The sequence below is a fragment of the Semicossyphus pulcher genome, unplaced genomic scaffold, assembly GCF_022749685.1.
Source record: "Semicossyphus pulcher isolate SPU_LCO1_2020_fin unplaced genomic scaffold, fSemPul1.0.p SCAF_7, whole genome shotgun sequence".
Classification (NCBI taxonomy): Eukaryota; Metazoa; Chordata; class Actinopteri; order Labriformes; family Labridae; genus Semicossyphus; species Semicossyphus pulcher.
In genome coordinates, this window is record NW_027211748.1 from 7,221,442 (window position 1) to 7,239,364 (window position 17,923).

General features: G+C 42.0%; 3 protein-coding genes across 3 annotated transcripts; 1 reads left to right on the forward strand and 2 right to left on the reverse strand.

Moving 5' to 3' along the window:
* Positions 1-1,558: 1,558 nt before the first annotated feature.
* On the reverse strand, positions 1,559-4,881 carry nsun4 (NOP2/Sun RNA methyltransferase 4). The gene is made up of 8 exons (XM_069685262.1): positions 4,789-4,881; positions 4,062-4,281; positions 3,270-3,441; positions 2,940-3,094; positions 2,639-2,799; positions 2,430-2,554; positions 2,183-2,315; positions 1,559-1,988 (listed from the first exon to the last, which is right to left on the reverse strand). The coding sequence occupies exons 1-8, from the start codon at positions 4,879-4,881 to the stop codon at positions 1,845-1,847; spliced, it is 1,203 nt and encodes a 400-aa protein (XP_069541363.1). The 3' UTR covers positions 1,559-1,844.
* Positions 4,882-5,083: 202 nt separating this feature from the next.
* Positions 5,084-7,128, forward strand: LOC138611867 (cytochrome b-c1 complex subunit 6, mitochondrial-like). Its single transcript, XM_069685121.1, has 4 exons — positions 5,084-5,215; positions 5,686-5,769; positions 6,478-6,639; positions 6,731-7,128. Exons 1-4 carry the CDS (start codon positions 5,168-5,170, stop codon positions 6,761-6,763), a joined length of 327 nt encoding a protein of 108 aa, XP_069541222.1. The 5' UTR covers positions 5,084-5,167; the 3' UTR covers positions 6,764-7,128.
* A 1,153-nt stretch (positions 7,129-8,281) lies between these two features.
* On the reverse strand, positions 8,282-17,163 carry pif1 (PIF1 5'-to-3' DNA helicase homolog (S. cerevisiae)). The gene is made up of 12 exons (XM_069685465.1): positions 16,618-17,163; positions 16,379-16,502; positions 15,814-15,939; positions 15,137-15,290; positions 14,021-14,135; positions 13,629-13,735; positions 13,276-13,415; positions 12,791-12,897; positions 12,577-12,664; positions 10,864-11,009; positions 8,443-8,634; positions 8,282-8,326 (listed from the first exon to the last, which is right to left on the reverse strand). The coding sequence occupies exons 1-12, from the start codon at positions 17,158-17,160 to the stop codon at positions 8,282-8,284; spliced, it is 1,887 nt and encodes a 628-aa protein (XP_069541566.1). The 5' UTR covers positions 17,161-17,163.
* Between the last annotated feature and the right edge of the window lie 760 nt (positions 17,164-17,923).

Sequence of the window (17,923 nt, forward strand, 5' to 3'; positions counted from 1 at the left end):
CCCCACTGGAGCAATCCTCCATACCACCGCCGACTGAGACACAGCGTCTGATCTTCACCTTTGGGCTGGAAAACACCACAGCAGGAAGATCACACCTGCTTTACGGGAGGACAAGCAAGTCAACATTCACTAAACATGAAGACACCTGAAAGTCCACCTGCAGAGGCCACACACCTGAATGCATCATATATACAGACCTGTAACACCTGCTTCTTTTCCTCTCTGCTGCCATGTAAAGTCCTACTGTCAGTGCTCACTTTGTTTATATGGAGATCATTACTGTTGGGTTGTAGCTTGTGAGGTGAAAAGATAAGACTATTACTGTGTTTTGCATGTTTATCATCAAAAGAAGCAACATTTAAATTGTGTTTGCAAAGACAACAGAGTCCCGGTTGTGTGCTTAAATCCATAATATTCATCTTTCTAATACACAGCATACGTCTCCCTAACACAGGCTTACACACAGGGACACAGACGCACAGCGCTTCATTGGCTAATTCAATAATAAAGCACTGGAGTCAATAGACAGGCAGAACAGAGAGTAAGTCATCTCTAACAGTCTGCCGTCTCCTGAGTGTTAAAACATGTAAATTTATGTAAGAGCCCATAGGAAACACATATTTACAATACGTGTAGGTAAACACACGATGCGCGGGGAGGCATTCAGGGCCCCGGAGACGAAAGCAGTCAATACAAAAATAGTTTTTATGTGTCATTAATTCCCTCTGCATTCCCAGATACATCCCCCTTTTACCGCAGTAATACAGTAATCACTCACAATCGCACAGGAAATTATCTGCACTCATCTGTGGAATAAAAAAGCGGAGGGGCAAAACAGGGCGAGACGTCCCATTTTAGCTCTCTGCTGCCTCTTTAATGTTCATCTGGGAGCCGCATGGCTGCCGTCCGTCCCTGCACGGGGATGGGAGTCAGCTCCTGCACTCGGAGCGGCTTAATGACAGTGGGATGTGGATGGTGGACTCGTTAGAAACACACACACACCTTTTTCACGCTACATTTCCCGGGCAGGACAACATAAAGGGTCATCGGCGGTGTGATGGAGAAAGAGGCACCTCTGCGCTCACATTAGTGATACGAGGAGACGTTTCACCTCTGAGTGATGTCGATGCAAAACACGAGTCAATCCAGCTTTTATAATGAAAGTTGCACTGATTCAGATGTGAGGAGGCAAATGGTCAAATAAGTCATTACCTGCTTGTTCATTATTCCCTCCTAACACACAGCAGCAGATCGCGTTATTAGGCAGAGCCATCAAACCTGATGAATAACCATGGAACAAGCTGAACACATATTCACGGACAGTTAAAGGGAGCAGGTGATTCTGGTGGAAATGTGTGTTTCCTTAAGCTGAAGTCTTCATCATCTGACACAGTGCAGGAGGACAAGGAGCTCCTGTCACCTTTAAACCTCTACAGACAGCTCCTTAGCGCCCTCTAGTGGCCACTGAATACACAAGATAATTTAATATTTGTCTGCTGTTGCCACCTACAGGGCAGAAATAAAACTGCAGTTAAAAGACAAAAATGGTTTAGCAGTTTTACTGTGCACAAATATTTGTCGAATAAGTTTACATTTTGAACATGTATTTAGGGTTTTTATGTAAAAAAAAATAATTAAAAAAAGGTCCACAATTATAATCTCATCGTCCGCGTCCTGTGTTTGGATTCTTTATGTTTTCTGACCTTTAAATCGGTCACATTTCACCGACTGTAGTCCCGTGTTTAAACAGTCCACCGTGCGGGAAAAGTTCTGCTTCAACAGCCACAGTTTATACAAACCAATGAGTCATTCATCCATAAATACAGAGTCCATCAGTCCACAGCCTACGTGAGCCTCCTCAGCTTGCACATGTAGATGGGGCCAAAGTTGGCGGCTAAGTGTGGGATGACCATCTCACCCAGCGCAAGGTCGGGAGCGAAGTGAAAGGTTTTCCTAAACATGTGTGTGAGGGGTCGCAGGTCGGCAACCTGAGTGGAGACGTGATCAGGACAAAGGAGGAGAAAGAACGATGAAAAAGGTGAAATTGTTTGTTCTAATTTGGTTTCCATGGTGATTATTAAGAGGTGCTGATATTTCAGAGGTCAAAACCTTAATATTAGTTTTCTTTTACTAATCTTAAGGTTACAATTAATATGAAGATTACAGTGCGTGTCTGACTGACCTGAAGTTGGATGCCGTGGTTCTCTTGAGCTAAGTAGACCGCCTGCTCCACCACACTCACGTTCTGGCTCTGAGAAAGCGAGCAGGTGGAGTACAGGATCTCCCCACCTGGACAAGCTGCAAGGATTCCCGCCCTGAAGGATAGAGAGAGGGATGCACGTTCAATGTGGAATGTTTGACTGTATAATTATGTGACAAAATGTAACCAATTAAACATTTTCTCCATCTTTGTAGTTTCATTAACTTACAGCAGCAGCTCCGTCTGTAGCTGTGGCAGCCTCCGCCTCTCCCCGGTCCTGATCTTGTTGAATATATTGTTGTCGTCCTCCATGAGCGAGTGTCTGTCTGTGGTGCAGGGGACGTCGACAAGGACCTGAACACACAAAGGAAAGAGGAGGTGGGTAAAGTGTTGGTTTCTTAAAGAACGTGTCATTTGTGATTCTTCACACTTGCTTACTCTGTCAAAAGTGTCCCTTTCGATTTCCCCCCACTTGGTGCCGTCAAAGGAAGTGATGCGAAGTTTGTCATCAGTCAAAAGCTCCTTGGGAACGTAGCTGTGAAGGACCTTTCTTAGTCTTGTTGTCCGAGACACAGAGGTGTCATTCACACACAAAAAACCTTTGGTGTAAACACAGAGGATGGAGGGTTAACTACAACTAACAAACAGAGCGGCTGCACTCTTTCTCACAGACAAGAGAAGAAGACAGTTTTGCATTGGCTTAGAGACAGACACAGAGAGATGTGAGCAGTCCTTTTACCTATAGACTGGGTCTGAAGTAAAGCCAGGGTCTTTCCTCCGGGAGCAGCACAGAGGTCGAGCACATTGTGACCCTCCTGAACGTCCAGAGCGAGACAAGGCAGCAGGGAGGCTGCGTCCATCAGGTAGTAACCTAGCAATCCGCAGATGTCTGGTCTTTAGAGGACAAGGTACACCAAGTCAGAGAAAATATGCTTACTAAAGCACATTTGAACTTCATATATATACATAAATATGTTTATCCAGTTAGAAGCCAGACTCGTAAAAGCCTTTTAACAACAGCTTAAAGGTTTTAGTGCATGACTGACACCTAACTAACACATGAGCTCACCTCGCAGGCTTGAATCTTGTGATGTCCCCTCTTGGAAACACTAAGCACTTAATGTGTGGACTGAGCTGCAGAGGAGGAAGCTGCTGACCGTCAGTGTCAGATTTCTTCAGAGAAACACCGCTGGTTTCCTCCTCGGCTACAACCACAGATTCTTGATCCATGCATGGCGGAGCTGTAGAATAGAAAATGAATACTGGGTGATTCAGAGAAGACGGAGAATGGCTTTTGCATTTTTTTGCTATTTCTCTTAAACACAATTATCAACAATTTCTACAAGTTTCATGACGTCAAACCAAAAAGTTAGCAGTCATGTTTTTTTATAGTGTGAATCATGGCTCTGGTGAATAAAAAGACAAGTTTATATCTATTATTTTTATTTCTGTCAAAATGATGTTTTTAACTGTGTAAAGCACTTTGCTCTATTTATGAATGGTGCTCTGTAAATAACCTTGCCTTGTAAACTTGGTTATTACAAAGTATATTCAGCATAATAAAACTATATAGAACCAAGACTTAAAAAATAAAAGACCTGACATAGTCTTAAAAGCAAAATAATTATTGCGAAATAAAAATCAGTATGCATGAGATAAGAGCAGTTACATTACAGAGTTATTTGCAAATTCTTGAAAACTATGCAGATGAAATTTGTCATTCAAGAATATTCATAGTCAATGTAAATAAGGTTTGTAAAAAGAAAACTCTTAATTCGGGAGCACACTGCTTTTTCTACCAGAGTTAATTAAAAAGCCAACATTGGCAGGCTTACTGGAAACAGTTGAAAAGCACACCTACCTCCCGTATCTGCTTCACTGACAAAGTCTCTGCATCCCTGCGCTTCATAGTCTGCCAGAAAGGCATCCTGGGAGAAATTATTGAACAGGGCTCCATACTTCCTCTCTGACAGCAGGGCGACTCGGACTGACGGCCACAGTTTCCCCAGCTCGAGGCTGTAGGTTGCATCAAAGTGACGCAGGGCTAAAGTGGTGGGAGGGTACTTGGCACGTGTGGCAGCCTGTAAGAAAGCAGGGAGGTCAAAACACTGATTTCAGACGATTCCTGTTTGTAACTGTGTGAGTTTAGTTAGTCAAGTTGAACATGTATAATTAGGGACAGGTTTTTAAAAAGACATGGGTAACTGACAGGCCATATTACAGTGCATTTTTGTCTTCATTCTTCAAAGAAAATCTAATAAAAGGATATACAGTCAATATAATAAAAAACTTAAAAATGTCATTTATGTATTGTGTCACTGATTAGAATTAGCTACAGAGGTCACAATAGTAGCTCAAGAGCTAGTCTTATCTTGTCCAGTTCTACTAAATTACATTTTGACTAGTAAACATAGATATATAGCCAAGTCCAAATTCAATACTCCATCTTTGGAATATCTACACTGTGTTGAGCTAAATATTCTTGACATCTCAAAGCATAAAGAACATTTAAACCCCTGAGAGATGCTAGTTTTGAAAGATAATGACCATTATTAACTGCTTTATCAATTACTGCATTGGAAACATACCCATTTTTCTTTCACTCTGTGCCGCTTTGGCGTTAAACTCCTTAAATCTTTAATTTTTCTTAGTAAAAGTCTTGTGTCCAAGAGCAGCGCCATCTTGCTGTGGGACAGTTCTTTTGGTCCGTATTCACTCAGACGCCCGAAACAAGAGTTCCGCGTGATTTGACAACTGAATGGGCGGGTCTTAAATCAATTCGTTGCTGGTGATTGGACCAGCGCTACATCAATTATCAATTTAACCAATAGAAAACTTTATCCGGTGATCCTTCTGGTCGTTTCCTTCGAGTGACCGACCTCACGTCCTCAACGATAAGCGGTGTTGGCTACTAGATAGGACTGCTGTCCTCTGCCGGGATTTTTGGGTGAATAAGGAGCCGTAATCATGGTTTTCGAGATGAAGATGCTCACACACGGCGACCCGGACGACGAGGTACTGAAGAATACCGATATGTGTCCTTTTAGTCGCCTTTCATACATGTGTTAAGTTACCTAACTGTGCGCAGTAGCCGACAATGTTGCTCAATTTAACGTTTGTAGTGTAACGTTAACGTCGGTTACTTCTTCACGTTGAGCTCTAAAGTAGTTTAAACCATACCACTAAAATTGTAAGCCAACTGGAACGTTACATGACTTTCAAATTTTAATGTGTCTTTCTTGGGTACCTGTTCCCGCACGGTACATGTAAGCTGTAACACAGGTTGTCTGGCTATTCATATTGGTGTCTTATTGGTTTTAATGATACATCAATGGATATCGCTCAGTTAATAACACTACAAAGTTAGATTTATCCATCAAATCTAAAATAAGTTGGAATAGATTTAATGTAGCTCTTGTTCCTTTGTTATATTAATTACATTTTTCGTACTTATTAAATGCCATCATTTAATTGTCCCTGACCAGGAGGAAGAGGCTCCTGCTGAGGAGGAAGAGGAAGCAGGGGAAGAAGAAGAAGAGGAGGAGGAAGAAGATGAAGAGGACATGGTGGTAAGTTTGCTCTGCATAGATTTGATCAACGTGGTCCAAGCACAGAGAAACCCACCTGACATCACACACAAAGCTTTCTCAGAAGAAACTATAAATGCCTTTACACATAAAGGAAGACTGAGCGACTTTGATAAGGGGCAGAAATGGGTAAAGAACTATAAAGGTGACTCAAAGCCAACATTCATAAATAGTGATCATGTTTGTATACAGTTCTGAAACAGTGGAGAATCTGATGTATTGGTATTTATGTGTTGAAAAGTAGCTTAGTTTATTCACGTAAGTACTGTATACAAGTATGATTTTTATAGTGAAGATAAGCTAGACTTACTGATCTACCCAGCAATATTTTACCAGCTCTGACATTTAAGTGATGTACACATTAATGCCTTTAATATAATCCAAGTGTATAATACACGTGATTCATTTTGTATACTAGTAAAAGTAGCTATTACACAGGGTACAAGACTTTGATTTTACAATTACTGGTTTTCATTTTAAAACCAACTATGACACATTAAAATCTTTGGTTTGAAAATTGTGCCTCTGGGAAACTGAAGATTTGGGCTGAGCTATCTGGTTTTAAATGCTAAACCTAAACACAGTTGATAGTTTCCTTTTCTGTGTATAGAACTAGTTATGTAATAAGTTGATTTGGTGATTTATTAATTGCAAAGCCAGTGAAATACATTTGCTTTTTGTCCCTCTTAGGACCCTCTAGAAACAATACGAGTCAAGTGTGAGCAGACTGAACACTGTGTGCACACGAGAGAGCGTCTGGAGAGCTGTGAAGCCCGGGTCGGCTCCAGATCCAGCACTGTGGAGGACTGCACGGAAGAACTCTTTGACTTTTTGCATGCACGGGACCATTGTGTAAGTGAAAGACACAAAGAAGGTGATTGTGGAGAAAAGATTTGTCCTGCATTTGACTTAATGATTACCGTTTCCCCTTTTGTCTTTGCAGGTAGCACACAAGCTTTTCCACAGCGTGAAATGACCGGCTCTCCCAGCTAACACCACTTGAAGTTGTAACCTCTTTACCTTCTAAAATAATCAGGGCAGTTCTGTTGTTCTCCTGTGTATTGATGTAAATTATTTTCCTGGTTCTCTGGACTAAATACTGTACATTTCACCCTTTCTGTATGCAGTGCATGCTTCAGTTAAAGCGGTATGTAAAATATGAATCTCTGCTTCTGTAGGGTGCATTCAAGTTGTTAAAGGTTGTAGGAGGGAAGGGATCAAACTATCACACTGTGGTCCATTCATATGCAAATGCAATAATGCTGCTTTGGGAACAGGAACTCTCAGGTTCAGTCATAGATTCACAAAACTCACCAGAAAATAAAGGATTTCTTAACAGTCTGCCAGAGTTGTATCATTTTTTTCTACTATACACAGGACTTAATTTCTGAAGCTCTGAAGGCAGTCTTGTTTGTGGGCCTGTGAGTCGGTTGTTGCAGGCTTGTAGTTTGATTTAAGTTTGTGCAATATTTAAGATAAAACCAGTGTTAACCCTTTAGTTTCAATAAGATTAGAGATGCTATTGTAATACAGCTTCCCTGTTTGAGAGTTGATAAACACTGAATAATCTTGATGAAAACATTTGTATCAGTATCGGAACGTTATCTGCAGATAATGGCTGAAAATGACATCAGCAGATGTCATTTTTCTGCCGTTATTTTCCGCCTATAAAACAACGCTTTAATCATGCCTAAATGCTCTGATTTGCTAAAAAAAAAAAAAAAGCAGAATGTTACAAACAAATGGCATTTTGTACTTAGTTGCCCAGTGAATGTGTACATTTTAAAAAGCACTGTATTGTGTATGTTATTACTGCATCTGCCAGTGGGCCACTATAATAAGAGCAGGCATGCTATCACTACAGGAGAGACTCGATGTTCTCTGCAATTAGGTGGAAAAAAAACGTGCCAAATATATCGGTATAGAAATAGTCAAAAGGGGTTAGAAAAAATTGGCAAAAAAATCCAATAACGTGCATCCCTATATCAGAACACTTGTAGCCTATATCGGGCTATAATGCGGGACACTTAACTGCCTCCATTCATACAAGTTTCATTTCACTACATAAATATTCTGGCCGGGGAGATCTACCAGTTGAAATAGACATCTTATAGGTTCTCAAAGTCTAAAGGTCAGTGGCAGGATTAAAGATTTCCCTCTTCTGTGTGTGTGAGGTGACAAAACAAAGATCCACTTAGAGATTTAAGTTGACTTTATTTGCAAACATGCAAAAAATCATGATAATAAATTAAAAATCGAGGAGGTATAAAAAATAAGCTCTTAGAAAAATGACAGTAATGTCCAAAAGGTGGCAGTGTGAGCTTTAGTACCACCAGTTGAACATAACTGAGGTAGATGCTGAGGATAGAGGTCTGGTTGCTGTCATTTAAGGAAACTAAATAGTCCCAAGAGGAAAAAACACAGTTTGATAATGTGAGAATAAGTCATGCACACAGTGCACAATGTTACAGAAGATGGAGACAAATTCACCGTCTCACCAACCGTTTTCTTTGTTGCCAACAAAATCATCCATGGAGGCCTGCAGAGAGCGATGAAGACATTAAATATTTCAGCATCAAAGTGTAGAAATGTTTCTAAAATGATCTGTTATCAACAACATCCTCACAATAACACGAGGAAGAACTCTGCACTCACCTGCATGAGCAGCCTCTCCTTCCTCAGTCTCTTGTAGAAGACGAGAACATCTGGATCTGCTCTGACCACGCGGGGGTCAAAGTCCATGACCCGCAGACCCTCCAGACTCCGAGCCCGAGACAAAGCCACGTACGCCTGTCCGCTCTCGAACACACGGGCCAGAGAGATCTCCACACAGTCCAGTGTCATCCCCTAACACGGATGAAACACAGGTTACAGCTCAGATTGACTGAAATGCTGACTTAAACAGCTTTTTTAAAACAAATAAGGAACCTGCATTCCCATTTTAAATGATTTTATTTGCACTCTTTCCCTCTGAAGGGATGCAGGTAAGTGATGCCATTTTTTATTTCCCTGCTTTAGCTCCTCCGCTGTTGATCAAACTCTGATGACTCACTGGTCATGACCAATGAACTCAATTACCTAGAGGCACTATTTCTTCTCTACAACCAGTATCAGTGTCTGCATTCAGGATAAAGAATATGCTGTGGGAGGAGAGTGGGAGCTGCTGCTGAGACAGCCGGGTGATCTGTGATGGCCGCTATTTGATCGCACACAGACGAATGACAGGAAGAGGAGGGAGAGAGAAGAGATGGTGTCCTTTGTCAGACTGGAATCAGAGATGTTTTGATTACCTGGTCATGTCTTCCACACCCACAGGCCATCAGCTCACCCCCAGCACGTTAATCACACCAAATGATCTTACATGTGGATACTGACAGTCTTACAGTGTTCTCTTAATGAACACTGGCTGTTCACTTAATTTCCCTGAAGGCTAACGGAGTCAAGTTTTATTAAAGAAATTCATCTTTAAAGTCAGCCTCAAAGTCATACAATTTATTTTTCTTAAGTTACCAACCTGTAAACCGAGTTTGTGTCACCTGAAGACAGATCGTTAGAAGATAGTTTTGCAGATATTTGTTTTCATTTTGCCTCATCATCGTGCTCAGTTTTTAAGATGCGTTATACAGCTCGGCTTCTCAGCTCAGTCTGCAGGCTGCTGTGAACGCCAGGTTTCACAGTTTTTTTTTCTACACGCAGGCTTCAGAGAGCTGGCCAATCAGAAGAAAGTGGGCTTGTAGGGGCGGGGTTTCTGAAAAGGACAGAGCTGACTGAGTGATTTCAGGCAGAGGCCGCATGAGGGCCTACACAGAGCACCAGTGTGAAACTGTAAATTATGCTAAGCTACTCCACAGTTATAATGAAATTAGCATAATGCCCCCTTTTAAATGGACTTTTGTATTATTGTTGACATTTCTCTCTACTTCCACATAAAATATTCTCATTTAGGTCTTTTATTGCAGAAAATGACGACTGGTTAAGAAAACCAAAAGTTGCAAATGTTTTTCAGATCTTGAAGAATGCAAAGAAAACAAGTTCATGTTAATTTCTGAACAACCGAACACTCATGTTTGAGCTCAGGAAGACTTCAGGAATCAGTAGGAATAACCTGGTTTTTAATTAAAGCTTTCATGCGTCTCAGCATGCTCTCTACCAGTCTGTCACTGTGCTGTCGCTGACGTGAGGCCGCTCTTGGCACAAACATTCAAGGAGCTCGGCTTTGTTCGATGGCTTGTAAACATCCGCCTTCCTCTTGATCACATTCAGGAGGTTTTCAATGAGGTACAGATCTGGATTGGGCCGGCCATGACATGAAGAGAGAGATGCTGATTTAAGGAACATTTGGAGTTGTGTCTGAATTTTTTCCAGGAACAATATTTGCGTTTATGATCAAAGCATGAAGAAAGCTATAACAATTCAAGGAACAGGAATGGCTGCAGCAAATTTCAGGGCAATCAGCCGACAGTTGTCAAAACAATGGGCTGACTATTGTTTACTTAAAAACACAAATGTCAACATCTTACCGGAAGAGTCAGAATGACTAAAGCCATTGAGCTTCATCATCTGAGGACCATAAATATCGACACCACATTTTCTGCTGATGTCTCCAGTAGGTAGAGATATTTGCTAGTTTTATGATCCTACTTCTGCACTTGAAATGACTCAGTGAACAAACTGCGAGTGACTTCCTAGAAATGAAGAAGAGATAAGTGCTCTAATATGAACACAGTCTGTATGTCTGACCTCTCTGTCCTGCGGCCGTTAACCTTGAATTAATGCAATAATGTGGACAAAGACTGAGCTTCAAGGCCGGCTCAGACACTACAATCAAACTATCAGCGATATCTAAGAGCCTGGAGTTACCCACAGACGCAGTGTAAAAGAAAAATATATTAGTCTCAGGAAAACTGAATTTAAAAAGGATTAATCAAGTGAGTCATTCATTGAAGAGAGACCCAGACAACAGAAAGTGCTCCCATAACAGCACAATGGCTTCCAGACACAGACATTAGAGTAATCATAGTGTTTATAAAGATCCGTCTCAGTATGCTGTGCGTCTGTGACCGAGGCCGAGCTCACCTGGCTCTTGTGGATGGAGATGGCCCAGGCCAGTTTGAGTGGCAGCTGCTGTCGACTCAGGTGGATCCCGCCACCGGACTTAAACACCCAGCGCTCAGGCTTCAGCACCTCCGTGACGCCGCACAGGAAACGCACACGTGGCAGCCCTACACAGAACCACACTGTTGTTACTGAAAAGACAATCTGTGGCATTTTCATTAAAGTTACTCGCCATCTTGTTTCTGTCTGAGCTGCTGATTGAACATGAAAGAGCTCAAAGTTCTTCTGTAATTAAATATCCTGCAGAGATGTTTTTAATGTTAGCAGAGACAGCTACAAGTGACTGCATTGTCATTGCAGCACTCAGCTGCTGAAGAGAGATTAGCTTTCAGACTGATGGCAGCAGTTACTTACTTTAAAGTGAACTAAGAGAGTTACTTCTGCAAACACCAAAAACACATGTTTCCTATTTAAAGTACCTCCTGAAAAAAAACATGTTATCACTGGACATCCACTGACAGGTGACTGCTGGAAACTAGTTTATTTGACTGTTGGGCCAAATTTCACAAACAGTGTCTGACATAAAAACAACATACAGTTTATAGCAAAGCTACCTTCCCTTCCCTCCATGTTGGAGGGTGGTTCAATACAAAGGTTAAAATCAGTGATCACATGACGTTGTAAGTTTTGTTGTAAATATTGAAGCTTGTTCCGTCTCTGATATTGGAGGGGATGGAGTTCCACCGTTCTGTTGCTCTTACGGAGGATGCTGATTGTCCAAAGGCTTGTTTCTTCAATGAAGCTGATCAGTCGCCTCTTGCTGATGCCCTGCCTTCCCTAGTGTTGTTCCAAATTAACCACAAACATAAAAGTAAAACACAACACTGACAGCAAACAGAACTGCATAACCTTGCTGGATATTGCAGAAGATGCACTTCTGATCTTCTCATTTCAACCATGGCAAAAAACATCTGTGTGAGATATTCAGCTTGAGTCAGGAGACGGTTAGCTTAGCTTAGACCAAACAAGTCACTGTGCCCGGCCAAGGAGGGGGGAAAAAAAGGGGCAGCAAAAGCTCTGTAAAAATCAACTTTTGTTTTCATTTCAGCTTGTGAACATATATATAAACTTCATATAAACATCTATCCATTATCTATACCGCTTATCCTGTTCAGTGTCGCAGGGGGCTGAAGCCTATCCCAGCTGTCACTGGCCGTTTGGCGGGGTACACCCTGATCGCCAGTCAATCACAGGGCTGACACAGAGACAACCTTTCACACACACAGTTACAAAAGTAACACAAGTTACATGGCTTTGGACTGTGGGAGGAAGCCGGAGTACCCGAAGAGAACCCACGCATGCACCGGGGAGAACATGCCCACTTAGTCCGAACAGGGACTCGAACCAGGAATCTATTAGCTGTGAGGTGACAGCACTAACCACTGCACCACCGTGCAGCCCTTTGATATAACATGTTAACCATACTTAGCTTTGACACAGCACAGCTAGCTGTTTCCCACCTGTATCCAGTCTTTATGCTAAGCCTCTCTGTAGCCTCATGTTTACTGTAAACACACACACACTCACTGGGCAGCTTGCTCAAACTAAGTACTCTGCAACTCTCCCACCATACTTACAAAGAAAGGCACCGCTGAAATTGGCCAACAAATCTCATTCCAAGTAAATGTCTGCAATATGTTTTAAGATGCACACATTAATAAAAAATATACTGACCATGTTTTCCAGACTCAAATCCGACCACAACCCCCCGCGCTCCATTCACCAGGCCTCGAGCTACTTCCAGGTTCTTTGTCAGCATGACCTTTAAGAGAACAAGCACCACATAAGATTTCAGAGATACTGTAACTCAAGCCAAGTTTCTCGGCGCATATCTAAAAAGGGCATGGTTACATTTAAGAACATGTACACTGCACACATGGAGGCCTACCTGAGCTCCCACTTTGAGTTGGATCAGCCTGCTGACGGGACTGTGAGCGTCTATCGTCTTCACCAGGGCCGGGTCACTGTCCAGGGCCTCGAACACACGCACTGACCCTGAAGGGAGAGGGAAAGCTTTATTAAATAGGCAAGTTAAAATGAGTATGAGGCAGGCATATTATGTATGAAATATGATGGGGGACAGGAAAACATTCATGTAGAAAACTATTAAACCACCACCAGGCAGCTCACTCCCCACAGCTCCCTGGTGCAGCTCAGGCTTTAAGTGAAAGTGCAGCAGAACCAGACAAAACAGGAGTCATAAAACAAGTGACATCCGACTGAGCCTGAGAATATCTCTCAAGGCAAGAAGTTTCAAAGATAACCAGACATGACTCAACAGATAACAGTGTTGCCAATTTTCACCTAGATCCACGTCAGACCTCACACCTGTCTGAGGCTGAAGAACAATATGATCAAACAGGAGAACCAGACCTGGCAGCTGCTGGAGCTTGTTCTCGTTTGTGAGCTCCACGTCGTCTTTGTGCGTGCACAGCCTGGTGGCGAGGATGCCGTCCCTCTCGATGTGGTGGTAGGCGCTCTCCAACAGCTTCGCGGTGACTTCCTCCGTCACCCTGAATGTGTTGATTAGGACAGAAATGTAACTTGTTCTTTAGAGAAACTATTTCCGCCGCAGAGCAGAAATGTTCTGTACAACACAAAATGTGCTGCTGCTGCTCATGTAACACAAACTACAGGATACTTTTTTCTGGGGTTAAATTAGCTGTACAAAAATACAACTTGGCAAAGAAATTGTTTGGAGAAAAAGGACAGAGCCCATTATTTACCTGCCCACCCTCACTGCCTGCAGGAGGGAGATGAAGGACTGGTCTGTTTGCCTCCGCACTTCTGTGAGCTCCATGTTGAGCTGGATGACCTTCCGCCAACTCCTGGCCTGAAGCACACACACAGACATGAGCAAGTGTCAATGAGTCAATGCAGCCCTGACTCACATTACCGTTTACATAAGAGGGGTAGAGGAAATATTAGAATACCCCATTAACAACTCCACCTCCCAATGCAGCCTTTGAATGATGCTTTCCTGACAGATTCAGAGCTTTAAAAAAGCAGGATGCTTGTATAACATTGAAATAGATGAAGGAGTTGTAACATTATGATTTTTCCATGTGGAATACTTAATTCTCACAAGTTAGATGAATGGAAGTCACAGTAGTCCTACCTGGAAGCAGAAGCTGGCCTTCTCCTTCCCTTTGGACACAGGAGGCAGCTGGAGGAAGTCCCCACACACGATCAGCTGGATGCCCCCAAACGGCATAGTGGACCTCCTCACCGACCTGAAAGAGCAGTGATGTCACTTTCTTTTTTACTAAGGAGGAATACAAAAAATATTCAATAAAAATTCAATATGGATGCAATTTAAGATTATTTTCTATAGCCTGTCACACTTTTTAAAAATGTTTTCAAATTGTTTTTTTGTGGCCTTGGATGCCTTTCTTCAGAGAGAGGGGGAGGGGGGGGTGGAACTCCAAGCCGCTGCTGTGAGGACTGTAGCCTCTGTACATGGGACGTGCGATTTACCCGCTGAGCTAAACCGGCACCCCTCAAATAACTTTGTGTCTAAACCCTGAACATCCCATTAACGATCACATTAGACACATAAAATTGTTGGTTTCGGTGCATTTGTAAATGTTTTTTCCACAAAATATGAAGCCAAATAAACTATTGATATAAAATCACAATAAATTTGAAAAAAAAAAACAGTTATAAACTACATTTATTAAGTTGTTTTTATAGTTAATAAATCTGAAATCAGAGTGCTGCTAAACTCACAATAAAACGCAGGAAATATCTGCTCCAACTACAGCCATAAACTGTGATACAAAGTTACATTTAATTTAATAAACACTGTTGACTTGGTGTTAAAATTCTTTGTGGAAAGTTCAACTAATCCTGAGACTAAAAAAATGAGTGTAAACTAATATTGAACAGTTGATTTTATTCTAAGAAAAGAGTGAAAATCCCCAAAAGTGTGTTGGGAAACTCTGAATTTAAAATGTAACACTGTCAAAAGACACAGACTAAAAAATGATTTAATTAGTAAATTTAAAAGATGTCTACAATTATTAAATTAGTCATGTGTATAATCCTTTAGTGGCTGTACCCAATAGGAATCATTAACACAGCGTCCTTAACATGGTATGAAATAGTTTCAGGAAGGCTCTTCATAGAAAATACTTTTCATCCACTCAACATTTTTCATTGATGAGGTAGTTATTGGATTCAGTTCAGTTGCTACCACACTGCTGTAAATGTTAAGCTTTGGATCTGGTCTCACCTGGCCACCGACTCGAGCTTGTCAAAGAACTGAGCCTCCACCATGGAAACCTCGTCGATGATGAGGTGTCGACAGCTGGTCCAGTGCTGCAGCACGCCGGGCCTCTGAGCCAGCTCGATGCACTGCTCCAGGGGGGCCGAGCCGGAGCCGATACCTGGAGAGAGAGCAGGTGCAGAGAGGGGGGAAAGACTCGTGGTCAGAGGGGACACAGAGACATATCACCAATGAAAAATACTCAACACAGCCTCTACTGCATATTGGGATTTAACTAATAACATCCCTTTATTTTGAAAGACCTCTAACACCTGATTCGGACCTTTGTTTGAATAAAACAAGGAACTTCAAGATGCTAACATTTTCTCTGACTGTTTAACATAAAAATGATAATGTTAATGATGATAACGATACATCTAAAAAATAATCATTACATTAATCAATAATAAATAGTTAGTTTCTGCCCTCCTGATAAAGATTCTACCTCAGGCTTTCCTTGAACATGAGTCAGTCAACATAACAGCTGAATTTCAGGATCAGCTTTTGGTGAAACCAGCAAATAGACCAATTATTCTGATAATCTCTCATCTCCCACCGCTGATTATGTGTCATTTCCTGGGGCCCATTTGTGTGAAGCTTACATAAAATCTATTTTATCTCCTCAGAGAGGCACAACAACTGACCAGCAAAGTTGTGTAAGGTCGTTCCTCCAATGTGACAAGCAGCCACTCCGGTGCTGGCTGTTGCAAAGGTGCTCTTTGGAGGAAGAGATCCCATAATCCTCTTCAGGAGGAAGGACTTTCCTGTGCCTGGAAGAGACACATTCAAGAGCTTAGAACAGACAATTTCACAGAATTATAGTTTTATATGAGATCAAACAGCAATAAAAAGGGTCATAAAAATAGCTTTGCATGAGATATTTTGAGGAAATGTCTTCTTTCTTAGTGGCAGTATCACTGAAATGACTGTTGTGCAAAATAATAAATATATCTATAGAGCACTTAAAAATGTTAAATAAAAAAAATGGGTTGTAAAATCATCAGGTTTTAAAAGAAAATAGGCAAATAAACATTTTGATAGAAATAAAACCCTAAAGAAATATTTAAATTCAAGTAAAATCATCAAAGGCTCTGTGATAAAAGTACGTTTTAAGAGGGGACTTAAGAGAGATATGGAAACGTAACTTTATTAACGGAATCTATACATTCCGGACTTGAAATGTAACTTGATTTATTGTCACACACTTACCAGCACTTCCAGTGAAGAAGACGTTCTTTCCACTCAGCACAGCACTGAGGACAGCCGTCTGTTCCTTATTCAGCTTACGTGTGGGCAGAGACAGGATGGGCTTCTTACTTGGGTTGGACTTCACCTGAAAAAAAAACATTCTGTGAAAAAAACATTTTAACAGATCAAACATAAAGAGAGAGAATATGGGAGAAGTTGAACTGTGCTGTTTAGGTGTTTTTTGCGTATTTACAACTCACTGGGCTGAAGTTGGTGTCACTCCTCGACCTTTTGACCTGCAGTCCTGTCCCTGCCACAGTGGTCTTATTGGTGCGGTCCGTCAGCCCTTTGGGAGCAGCTTTACTCCTCAGCTCGTTGACCTTCTGGATGTCCTTCTGCTGCAGGGGGCTGATGGCCTCGAAGCTGCGGGGCAGACCTGCTTTGAGCTTCTCTCTGTCGCTCATAGGCTTGCTGCCCTGCCAGGCCTGGTGCTTGATGCTCAGGGTTTTGAGGAAGAGGTTCAGCTGGTCCGGGGGGCAGTTGGACATGAGCACCTGGATGTTTTCAGGGAGCAGTTTGACGGTGCACTTCCCCTCTCTGACGAACTTTGTAAACAGTTTGAACTCTTTAAGGCGGTAACTTTGCGGGACTTTTCCGTCGGTGACCCTGAGGATGATCTCCTGGAACTCATTCCTGCCCAGGATAACGGAGGCTTTCCGGATGACCTGCCTCCGGGTGGCCTGTCCGGAGGAGTTTAGCTGCTCGACCGTCACACAGCACTGCAACTGGGCACCGTCCTCCATTGCAACAACAGCTAAATTCAAGCATTCACATTTATTAATGACTACTGTTTTACTCAGGCAGGTTGAGACGATTTCTAATTTATAAAGTTACAGTTTTACGGCACCAAAAAGTAAACAAAACAGGTTTTAACAGTCTAAACCGTAACAATGTACCGCAGCTGTGCTTCCTTCAATCAAAACCAAACATGGTGATCTCGCCGGATTTAAATGTAACACCTTAATTTAAACACACGATCGAAATAAAAGTTACATCTAGTTACGGGAAAAGTTGTAATCCATATGTCTTACCTAAACTTTTAGATAAATTACGGGCCAATCTTTGTTTTCCTTCTCCCTGCAGCTGTTGCTCAGTCTGTGGACACGAACACCGAATTTCAAATTGTCGGTGCGTGGAATCAGCCAATAGCAGAGCGACGCTTCTGGCCAATCAGGAAGGGGATATTTAACTGAACGTCCAATGAAACACAACAAGGACCGCCCATGTGGTTGCACCGACCAATCACCGGCCGCAGGACTAGCGACGTCATATTTGTTGGAAATTCACGTGGCTACCCGGAAGTAGAGGACAACTTCAGAGTAAAGGCGCTGTCTCAAGTTAAATTCAGGATGAAGTTTAAAGTTAGCACCATAAACTGGCTTTCTTTATTTTCTCTATTGCCTCAAAGTGAGTCATGTATATTCTTCACGTTCGCCCTCACTGCGAAACTATATTATTAATACTTTTGTACAATATTATTCAATTATGATTCCAACTGGTGGACGT